Below are 12,236 nucleotides of genomic sequence, written 5' to 3'. Positions count from 1 at the left end.
TGGAAGACTGGAAGGAGGTTTTATGGACTGATGAATCAAAATTTTGGTTCAAATCTTCGGTTCATCACACATTTGTAAAGACAAAGTATTCACCACATTCCTGCTTTGTTGGTAGTGGCTCCTGAGAAGCAATTCTACAACCAATCTGTTTGATCAACACTAGTTAATCTGTGACACCGGTTAATACAAAATAACAGTCATGCTGCCTCTTTCCTTTACATTTTTGCTTATTTGGTGATAAATGATCCTTCATATCATGCGTCGAAGGTGCAGACACAAATTAATATTTTCTCACAAAACTAAAGTTTTGTGAGAAAATATTAATTTGTTGGAAGGCCTAATTACAAACCAATCAGTGTATATTTATAATTACAAAGTATAACTTAAAGAACAGTCAGTTGTTCTTTAAGTTAGAAATAGAACACTGAAGCCTTTGTAATGACGCCTTCACCTAAATTTTACCTGAGTTACGGAATAAGGTGGACAAATGAAAAAAGGTGGCAAATTGAAATTAGCGTGTCTTCTCATGCTCTGTTAATTTTTCTAATCCTGTGCAATAATTCATGCTTCTTAAAGATGCACTGATGTACTTAATTAAAGATTGATTTTGCCTGGGACGTATGAACTGCCCACATTTTTAATTTCCTCACCTGAGCAGAGCCTGAGAGTAGCTATGCTATGTGGCTGAACCTTTTTCAGCTGATCCAGCTACACTCTGTTCTCCCTGGGTTTATAGATTACTTTAACTGGCACTACTTTAATACAAAAATTATTAAATAATGTCAAGCCTTTTATTTGGTGCTTCACTCACAGGAGAAAAGGAACTATGAAGGAGCCAATTGGCAGCAATCTTGCAGTTAACATTCTTAATGATAAGTGCTCCATCTGGCAAGTTGTGCTGAGCCAAAGGCGACAGATGGGATTGTTTTCACAATCTGTTTAAATATGTTGTCAATTTTTCTTCCCCTTTTAAACTCTCTCCAGCAGCTCAGACATTTGCTTGAAATAAGGTGTTTTCTGTTTTCTCACACTCGTATTCAACTTATGGTATCCTTTTTTCTGTGAGAAGAATGGACACCAGAAAGGTTTATTTCTATGCTTGTCCACTTTGTGGCATCCACGGGTATTTCATCCGTAGTCGCTTGAAGTCATGGAATATCATTCGCTTTTTTTGCTTTCTAGTCACCATCTTTGGTTTCTGGTCATTGCTTCCAATGTAGCTTAAGGGTTTACCAACAGTGCTGTGAATGAAGTTGCGAAATAAAAGCATTTAATTCATCTACTTGGCTGGCTCACAGTCTAAACCTTATCATTTTTTTTTAGTAACACCCCCTCTGAATGAAGTTTTTTCCTTCTAAGTTAATTGAATTAGCCCCCAAGAAGAAACTGTATGAAAATGTTTCTATGTGAAAGTAGAATACTTTTCATTTTATGTAGAAGAAATATATATATATATATATATGTATGTATGTGTGTGTGTGTGTGTATACATAGAGGCAGATTGATATTTTTTTTCCGTTTTTTTGCAGCGCTTCTAATGTAATACGTGCATAGAGAGCCAAATGAAATGATTAATGAACCCAGATTAATCCTTTTTCCAAAACATCTTTCTTTAACAAACTTTGAACATTAATACCAATTTCTCGTCGTAGCAGACATTAAAAAAACAAGATTAAACACAACATAAATATAACAAAGTGCATAACTTAATAAAATTATTACGATATGACCAAATATCTTACGAAGGTAAAAGCATATCTGAAATCCTAACCAATGCATTTAAATTAAATGAAAATAATTTGAAATGCCATGATTTAGTCATAATATAATATATATACTTAAATAAGATATTTCAAAAATGCTATATATTTAAAGTTCCAGTCCATGACTTGTTGAAAAAAGTAACAGCATGTGTCTCCTTTTTGGCACATTTGACACTGACCCAATGTAAAATTTAAAAGAGGAGAAACAATAATGACATAAAGTTTCCATGTGCCAGGAATTTTATCTCTTAACAAAATGATGTTAATCATTATATCATCCATACTTATGCATCTCCTTACTGTTATGTGTTTATGGTCACTGTTATAATACAGCGTGGACTGTGAATAGATACCCAGTTTGTTTGATAAAGACAAGAGAAGATACTGATAGAAACAACTGTTCATCTATTATTGTGTCAGATTGTGTTTGTCTATGACTATAATTATAATTAACTATAATTGAAGACTCACCTGTTCTCAGCTGCATTTGAATAAAGCACCAAATCCACACTTTAAGCTTAAATTTCAAAACTTACATTTAACTACTGATTTTATCTACTGTTCTGATTTTATCTGTTTTGATTTTATATACTGTTGTTTGTTTGTTTGTTTGTTAATTAGTTAGTTAGTTTATTTGCTTGTTTTATTCAATTTTAAATCATGCTTTTTATTTGTTCTTGTTTCTAATGTCTCTGTAAAGCACTTTGAATCACCTTGTTGTTGAATTGTGCTATACAAATAAACTTGCCTTGCCTTGCCTTGCCTAGATAATGATCAGACCCCGTACTGTCAACTGCTGCAACAAAAAACAAAACCTACAGCAACTGGTACACAAAAATTAGAAAATGCACAGATACATAAATCAACAGTCTTCTTGTGTGTGTCTGTGTGTGTGTGTGGGTCTGAGCGAAACTGAGTGTCTGTGTATGTGACTTTGTCACGAAGTGTATTTGATAATAAGGGTGGGAAGCCGCAATGACAGCCCCCAGGAGCCGAAGGCAGATAGAGATAGATCGAGGAGATCAACCCATCCGCAGGCCCCATGAGTACCGAAGACCTGAGGCTACACATTTTGTCGACAACTGCGAGTCTGTCCGAGCAGGAGGTAGACCTCAGATGGGGTGCCCATTGCCAAAGGGCGAGAGGCAGCCAACCCCGCTAGAGGCTCGTCACCCTAGCAACCAAGAATTGCCCAGGACTTGGCAGAGTCCCGAGCCCCCTACCCCCACCACTCTCCCACGCAGAAGAGGTCCAAGAAACCCAAGACCACCACTCCTGAGAGAGTGGGTCAACGACCACAGCAGAACATCCACCCGCGCTCCCTGGAACCAACAAGACCTGTACCTGGGCAGCAATGCTCACCTGGAAGCAGTAGGGCAGGATTACCCCACCCTCCATGACCACGTCCCCACAGGGGCCAAAGCTCAGAACCGAACCAGGACCCAGCCAGATCAGTCCACAAACCACCAAGGGTGTAGGAAGACACGTGTTTGTCATTTCAGTACTCTTCCATAGATTTAATTTCAAGACTCTTTGAGTTCCTTGTCTTCATGTTATACAATGTCTCTTCTTCATGCTACCTTTGGCAGCCCCTCCCTGTTCCTTCAAGGACACAATCTAAGGCAAATGAAATGAACCAAGAATGCCACATTGCTTGAAAGCCTTTTATAAAGCAACCAACACCTGGATTACTAAAATTAATTTCTTCTCTGATCTGGATTTCAGCAGAGAAAAATCAAGCTATAAGGTGTCAGACAAGGCTTTGACCCACCCAGAAATAAAAATGTCTTAATTTCTTCTTAAAATTATATTGTATTGTTTTGTATTTTGTATGGCATTACCATTTCAACCATTTACAACCGCTCGGATTTTTAATTTATCTTTTTAAATAGAGAACCAGAGGGCAGAAGAGGAAGAGAGTTCCAGTCTGTGAGGAGCGAGAAGATAAAATTGAGGTTTGTTGCTTTATTTCTCTACAGAAAAAAAGGTATTGTTCTAAACAACATGTTCTTGAGAAATTCAGTTAAGCTCTTCTACCTGCCCATGTTTGCTTCTTTGTCGCATTCTGTCATTCCAGGGGTTTTTTTTGTTTTTTGTCTTTTCTTACTCATATTTGCCAGTATTGTTCCTCTATTGAAATTAAAAAATAGTTAATTGTTTCTTCAAGAAGAATCCTACTGTTTAAAGGAACTGACTTTCCTCACAGTACAGATTTCAATACATACTTTAAGAATGTAAGAGGAAGAATGCAAATGTTTTTAAGCTTTTTTTTTTTTTTCTCTCCTTTGCCAAGTTTGTGATTGCGAGACTGACAGAAAAGGTCAAGCTGGGCTAATAAGACCAAAGCTGTTTACCCCTTAGCTTAAAACACTGGTGAGGTATTGTTGTCATCCTGCCGGGCAGGCAGTGGGCAGGTGAACACCTAATTTGTAAATGCATTAACTTCAAATAGATATCACAGGTATATCTATGACAATGTTGGATGAGTTTGAGGTCAGAGGTCAGAGAATCTTGTGACTGTGATAACTCAAGAAGGAAGTCAACTAGAATTTTGAGATTGATACTATAGGTGCATCTGCAAAGAAAGTCCAAAAAGAAGTCTTGGACAAATCTCAGTCACTTTGACCTCAAAGTCAGAGGTCAAGTGTTATGAAAATCTTGTGAACAAGGCAAATGTGTGTCTACTAGGAGACTGAGGGGTAGATCGGTGTATCTGTATTCTTATACACAAGATTGTACAGTGCACAACTTGATGTGTTGGTGTTTATTTTTAGAATTTGTTGTGCTCATGACAGAGTTGTAGAAACTTTTGTACATACACAGTTCAGTTGATTTTAATGAACACGTTAGACAGCCCTGATTCTGATAATCACTGTTTAATAGCAATTGCCATTGTGCTATGTGCAAAAATGAATTCAACTATTTTGGTTTTGGGATGCTCATGGATGATTCCAAGTTCTGAATGTTGTCTCAGGTACGTAATAAACTCAGAGCAAATATTCCTATAGGCTGATGGACTCATTTCACGAAAACGTCATTACTACTGGCATGTTGCTTTAATCTGATCTGTCATGTTTCCTAATCGTGGTACAGACTTTATAGTAAAGTTGCATTTTATAGGAGCTAATGTTGAAAAAACAATTCATTAAGTTTTTTGTGAATTTTCTGAGGTTTAGGTATGCCTTAAACAAGTAAAGATGCAAAAATTTTGTATTTTACAGGCTCCAGGATATTAATGTTTATGTCATTTTTAATAACACATGCACAGATAAAAGGAATTATGTTCCTGTGTATGCTGATCCATTAATGTGACTGCTTGGTTCACATTTGTAATCAGTGAGGAAGGACATTAGGGAGATTAGGACAAAGTGGACACACTTGGGAACACAGCTGAACAGAATCTAACTGATAAGAAGCAAAACTGAATATCATGCACATGAGACAGGGGACTATGAAAATAAAACAGGATATGACCAATAAACATGCTGAGACCCAGGCTAAGATGTTTGAACGTGACACAGGGACCGGAGATAAACAGATGACTGATTACCACAGGAAACACTGAGGACAAGAGACAGAGACAAAACTAGAACAGACTGGGCACGAAACAGAAATAACACAATCATAAGAGCACAGAGGACAAACAAACTCAGAAATGCCAGGGAACAGTGTAATCCTCAAAGGACAAGATAGTGAACTAGAACAGTAAATCATCTCAGATCCAAAAGAAATAAATCACAAGTCAACAACAAAACTCAAAATACTGGGTCAAAGACCCAGGACCACAACAGTTAGACACGATGTTTTTACCATTTTAGGGGTGAGTACAATAACCAACTTCAGTTTTATCTGAATTTAGAAGCCAGAAATTAGAGGTCATCCAGGTCTTTATGACATTTATGCAGTTTAACTAATTGGTGTGTGTCAACTGGCTTTATGGATAGATAAAACTGGAAATCATCTGCATAGCATCCATACAGCTGTTTTAGTAGTTAATGTAAAGTTTCAATAGGGCCTTGCCCCAGTTATCACATTCATCAGTTATATTGTGGAAATAATGCTTTAATGTACTTCACATCTTTCCCCAGTTTAATACTCATTATTTTTTACTACTCAACAAGCACTCATACAGGTCTCATTCCTAATCAGCCTTGTTTCCATAGGAACCTCTGCCACGGGAACGGCGACAACGCCAGTCTGCAATGCAGAAAAAACCAAAAGCTGATGACACGAGGACTGAGTGTACAACCTGCAAAGGACCAGGCGACAATGAAAACCTTGTGAGGTGAGGTAATGCAAGTGTGTGTGTGTGTGTGTGTCTCAGTCTCAGAGGTTATTATTTGTGTGTGTGTGTGTGTGTGTGTGTGTGTGTGTGTGTGTGTGTCCCATGACGCAACCATATCCTCCTGATGATTAAAGTTCAGTCTTCATTAGGCTCGGGCTGCCTATGCTCTGCAGAATGAGGGGGTTGACGATTTCTTCTCCATAGGCGCTCTATATTGACCTGCCACATACATTTGCACAGTTCATTAAGGCATAATGAACAGCAGAATTTCCTCTACCCCTGATGTCAGGTGTCTAATAAACAGAATTCTTCTTGGCATTTGGCATTCTATGAAAGAAATAATTTAAAAAAAGTTGGTAATAATGGGGACCTTGTCGGGACATTGCCCTGTGATGAAACCCTCAGATTTTTTTTTCCCAATTATTCAGACTTCCCACTGAACACAGTTCCCTTCATGAACATTGTCTTGTTGCTCTAGAGTGCACATAGACTTGTAACTTTAAGCACCTTATCAGTTTTTAAAAGGTTATGTTGAAATATAACTTTAGCCGTTCTATTGTAAATTCAAAGATGATGCATGAAGTCACTTGTGTTTTTCATTCATTTTTGTAAAACATCTGTCCTAATCTGCGGGTGTTTGTTTGTTTGTTGGTGCAAAATCAACATTTGCTTTTTTTTTTTTTTTTTTCAAGCTTTTGGATAACTTTAGAAAGGGTTCAGCATCAATTCTGTAATTCTGCTACAGTTTTATTGCAGTGACTAAATTATAAATTCTCATCTCTTCTACTTTACTCATTGTTTCAGTTCCATCATTGATTTAAGTCATTCAAAAAAAGCTTGACACTCAGTGGTCTCTAGTGTGTACCGCTCTTCTTTTTCTTTACTCGGTATAAATAATGTGGATAGTGTGAATTACTATGTGCTCTAGAATTCACTGTCTTCTTTTCAAGATCAGACAAATAGTGAAGCAACAAATGCACATCCTTTAAATTAAAAAAAAGTGCAGAAAATTCTATTGTGACTATTAAATACCCCAATGAGTGACAGGAAACAAAGAAGAGTACAAACACTTTTTTGGTGTTTGGATTCTTTTGAGTTGAAATAAAACCATCATCTATCATCCAGCACTTGTACTGGGTTGATTCAGGCATCCTATTAGTAACTATAGTTTTATTCAACAGTTTAAATCTTTAATGTCTTTTCTTTTGCAACAATCTGCTAAGTAGTGTCTGTAGTGTAAAGTATCACACTAATGTAGAATGAATGTTACAAATATTAGTTTTTCATTCACATTGACATGTCAAATACCTTTTCAGGACCAGTGTCATTTTAACAGATTGGAATGAGCTCAGCACTTGAATACTAAAGTATTTGTGTGTTATTTTTGGTGCTCTTGAGGCAGCATTTGAGTTTCAGGGGTTCTGATCGGGGTGTGAGGTGTGCTGCCCTGACTCTTTCTATCTTTGCATTGCACAGGTTGTGAGAGCTGGGGCAGCTACCTCACCTCCCATAAGAACTCGGGACAGATGACCGTTGGCTTAGAGAGAGAGAGAGACAAATTGAAGCATTTGAAGAATGGCAGTCAAGTCAGACTGAAGAACGAGACCATCACGCCGCCCCACAGCCACCTCTGATCCAAACTGGACCAACGAAATTGAGCAGATCTGTGTGAATCTAAAACATGGATCCCTACATGATGAATTGTTGTCAGACACAGTTATATTTCATTTTATTACTATATTTTTATTAGTGTTGGACTCTCAACTGCTTGCACATATGACCATTAACTTATCTTATTATTTGGACACAGCTGCATGCAGCAAGACATGTTAGGATTTAAACACTTTTGACGACTGACTAAAATACATGAGCAAAAGAAAAAAAAAAAAAACAAGTAGAAAATGACAGCGTTTACTATTAAGCCACCTGAAATTAAGATCTGTAATACATTTGAGTTATCTGTAATGGTTTTCATGAAATATTGTCATTCCTTCTTTAATGTGTGCTGTATTTCCTTTTGAAAATCGTTTTAGATTAACATTAGACAGTAACAGTGAAACATGAACACCTGTATTGCTCTGTTCATTAAAAAAAAAAGAAAAAAAAGAAAGCAATTTAATGCAAAGTTCAGTTGCCCACTTTGTGGCTTCCTTAAGATTGATTTCAAGTATAATCAGTCGAGTAGGATAAAGCTTTCTCAATGAATAAAGCAGCTAAGTTTGTTTGGTTTAGCGTTTAACTTCTTAAAGGAAGTCCTGTAGTAAGCTGAATGTGCTGCTGTGGAGCACTTTAGACTATATCTCAACGTAACCCTCTCTATGCGTCTAGGCGTACTCCTGAAACCAGCGTTTCGACATGCTTTGCTTTGCTTCTACTCTGGTGTGCCACACATTTGACCTGCCTGTGTGACCTATCGGTTCTGGTCAATGGTGTCTATTATTAAATATGGTTAACTGGAAACATTCTTGAACGTGGGCTTTTCTAAAGTTGATTGTTGTTGTGTGCTGATGAATACTGAGGAGAACAAATATTAAGAAACAGGATTATTATGTACAGAAAATGCAAAATCTCTAATACACAAAGTTTCTGTTGTATCACGTAAAGGAGTAAAGTAATCAACTGTGGTAAGCAGCTGTAGTCGGAAGGAGCTAGTGTAGTTAGCAGTTAGCAGTAATAGCACTTAAATATTAGTCCTAATGTCTTTAGTGTCTTTAATGTCTTTACGCATTTAGAAGTCTTCCTTTGTCTCATATCTTGAAGTGACAGTTAAACTGACGTCCTCAGAAAGAAGCGCAGCTTTGCTTGCATGTCTCTGGTGGCCCGAAGTGCTGTCAAAACAATATCTTATTGCTGCTCTCCCAGGGCTTCTGACAAGTGTCAGATTCTGCCCTCAAATGTCACTCCATTGCCTATTTGGGGCCATATATGCATGCTTTTGAGAACAGTTACTGCAGTTGCAGGCATTTTACTGCTGTTTGCTTTTTCCAGAGTTTGTCCAGAAACAGCACCACATGGAGTTTTCTCTTGGGATAAGATTGTAGAATGACCTACTGACTCCTGACCAGTCCTTATCCCATTACTCCTAGTCTCCTAGTCAGTCTCAAAGACTGCATATCAGTTCTACAGTGCATGGCTATATCAGATCTGTACCATAACTTCAAACTGAAAATTAGTGATGTTGTCTTGTCGCTTTTGAAAAACAGGTAGTCATTTAGTGTGATGCAGTGTACAGTATTTATTAAAAAGGCCAAACATGTCTTCACTTTGTGCCAACATACTTAATTGTAGTAACCTTAAGCTTGTGTTGCCGAGTTCGAACTCTGATTTGTGACGTGTTCGAGAAGTTTCTTTGTCTGGCAAATATTTGTTTACAGATGTGCTTTTAAGGGATTCTTTCTGATTAATTGTGTTTTGTGTTACTGTCATTCTGTATGAAGTAAGAATGTGAATGTTGCATATGTATTTGTACATGTATATGAAGTGTTTCCTATGGTCTATAGCTCTTGAAAAATAAGCAGAGCTTTAATAAACTCTTGACTTTTTCACCTTATTGTTGCCATGATAAATGACTGTCAGACAGTTAATTAATTGTTGTAAAGCTGCGGCATGGTGGTCCGCTTGTGCATGTAGTGCCCTCTGTCATCTGTGATTTATCGCCTGCGAAGGGGCCTTGTTGGTGGAGGTGGGGGCAGAGGAAATATTGCTTCTTGGCCTACGTAAAGTTTCAGCAGATGTGGTTGATTGTGTTATTGCAGTGACAAAATTTTTACGAAACAAAACAAAGACGGTAAAAAAGAAAAAGTAACTACAAACCTTCTATTTGTGGGATGTTAATGTTTTCTTTTTCGGTTTTCATACTACAGAAAATCGTCCACGTTCACAATTAGGTCCGTGGTTGGACAAGCCGAACAATGAAAAAAAGATTAAGAACAAAAGACCCTGAAGTCAATAAACTTGTTGCTAACTGTACATTAACTGTAACATAGCATACATGTTGTTATTAAGCCAGCTGATGTCTTTCCGTAATAGGATGCAGATATGTCATAGGCCTAACGTTGGCATACAAGTGATTATTATCATTACGGAGCAGTAAGTCAAATACAGGCCACTAGAGAGAATACAGAAATGTGTGAGAACCTTGGGCAAAAAGATGGACACAGCCACTATGACAACATTCTTTGATTTGTAAAGTCACTATATTGTAGGCTTTGAAATGTATTTTTTAAAATTTATTTATTTATGAGAGAAAATGACCATATTTGGGCAAGCGAGTGGAATGCTATCAGCTAACACTGCCTTGTTTGGACACACATAGTTGTTAGTCGGCCAGTGCTGCGGTGAAGTGGTTAGTGCTACGACCTCAGAGCAAAAAAGGTTCTTGGTTCGAACCCCACTTGGAACCGTTTTTGTGTAGTACAGGTATTGCAGCTTTCACAAATAATATGAATTTTTTGCTAAATGAAGTTTGTATTCTGAAGTGCTTTGAGTGGTCAGTAAGACTAGAAAAGTGCTATATAAATCGCATTACATTTCATAATCAGTGCAAAACCTGGACCTCATGTTTCTCGGATACTGTGTTAATATCATTAGTTTCACATCGAGCCGTATTGTTTATCAGACACTACTAGAACAAACTGGCTGAATCAAAGCATTTCATTCATAGGACCTATGTTCCTTCCTCCCTCCCTCCTTGCACGTCTCTGTGTTTGAGAGAATGTATGTATAAAAAACTTCAAACTCGGGTCATCTACCAGAGGTTTGGAAGCTTGAGGGTCCTACACAGTATGTTACCTGTTCTTAGACTGTGCTCTTCTGGACAGATGTCTCGGAATCACTCGCCCAGCTTGGCTCACTGCCCTGCATGCTCCGATTACCACAGGGACCACTGTTACCTTTACCTTCCACATCTTCTGGAGCTCCTCTCTTAGCGCTTGGTATTTCTTGAGATTCTTGTTTTTCTTCTTTATGTTTCTATCACTTGGTATGGCTACATCTATCACTACGGGCTTATGCTTGTCTGCCACTACTGTGTCCAGTTCGTTAGCCATCACCAGTTTGTTCTTGTGTATCTGGAAGTCCCACAGGATCTTAGCTTGGTCATTCTCAACCACCATTTTGACTTCCTAATTTTAGGGCCATACTCGACACAGATGTTCCTGTATACTATGCCAGCTGCTTGGTTATGGGGTTCTATATATGTATGTCCTGCCTGCTAGCATCTTGTATCCAGCTGTTGTGTGCTGGATTGTCTCAGGGGGCATCTTTGCATCATAAACAACCAGGGTCTTGCCTGGTGTGGTAATCCCCACACCAGGCAAGACCCTGGTTGTTTCTTAGCTGTCATGATTAGTTTCTCTGTGCTGTCCTACCAATAGCTTTATCCAGCCATTGGTAGGATTTCTCAGTATCAGCCACTTGTTCTTTCTCCTCTTCTTTCTCAGGTTTCTGCTGCCTGAGGTATCCACTAACCATGTGGTGAGTTGTGGCCATCTTTTTAATATACTCATACTTTGTTGTCCTCAGTCTTCTTTCTTTGGCTTAGCATACAGTCTGAGGATGCAAGTCCAAAGACATGCAGTTAGTAAGGGAATTGCTTGTAGGCGGGAATGTGAGTGCAAATGATTGTCTGTTTCCATGTGTTAGCCCTGCGACATACTGGCGATACATGTATATATGCATATGTATGTGTGTGTGTGTGTGTGTGTGTGTGTATCCCCATACCATTGTTAATAAGAAAGAGATTAGCTATAGAGACCAACACTATAGCAGGCTCCAGTGTTCAGCATTCAGTTTGAAGGAGTTATTCTGCACAGTATCTTCGACTAGGTCGTGTATCTCTCTTGGACTGAAGGAAAAAATTTTAAAAAGATGCATCTAGGGATCTTATGTGTCACTTTTAAATGTAAGGCAAGCTGGGTTAGGATTTTTTTTACCAGTTGAAACTATCTCTTGAGATTTAGCTCAATTTGTAATGCTGCCATCCTGAATATAAATAAAGACTCAAATTTAGTAGCAGACATTAACAAGATGCACTGTTTCTGCAGGAGGCCAGGCAGCCTTTGGAGTTCAAACAATATTTGGAAAAGATGTAAGAGGGAAATTTTGGGTTTGAACAGGGTGGCAGCATTAATTTAGGCATCTCCTTCAGGTGAAACCAACTCACCATGGTGAGCTTTAGATGTTCCCAT

General features: G+C 38.1%; 1 protein-coding gene across 5 annotated transcripts in view; it reads left to right on the top strand.

The window, feature by feature from the left end:
* phf14 (PHD finger protein 14) overlaps nucleotides 1-12,236 on the top strand; it is a 139,773-nt gene that overhangs the window by 66,866 nt on the left and 60,671 nt on the right. For 3 of the 5 annotated variants that reach the window (XM_085446840.1, XM_085446839.1, XM_085446838.1), the window contains exons 15-16: nucleotides 3,656-3,718; nucleotides 5,927-6,048. In XM_085446840.1, the coding sequence (XP_085302966.1) occupies nucleotides 3,656-3,718; nucleotides 5,927-6,048 (185 nt within the window). Of the gene's footprint in view, nucleotides 1-3,655; nucleotides 3,719-5,926; nucleotides 6,053-7,524; nucleotides 9,599-12,236 lie in introns of those variants that run through there. The other 2 variants (XM_085446841.1, XM_085446842.1) reach the window with 2 other exon arrangements.

Source organism: Copadichromis virginalis, linkage group LG22 (assembly GCF_057382275.1).
Source record: "Copadichromis virginalis isolate Kocher_CV1m ecotype Utaka linkage group LG22, C_Virginalis_male_GT1.1, whole genome shotgun sequence".
NCBI classification, from domain to species: Eukaryota; Metazoa; Chordata; class Actinopteri; order Cichliformes; family Cichlidae; genus Copadichromis; species Copadichromis virginalis.
This window is presented reverse-complemented; position numbering and strand designations above follow the sequence as displayed.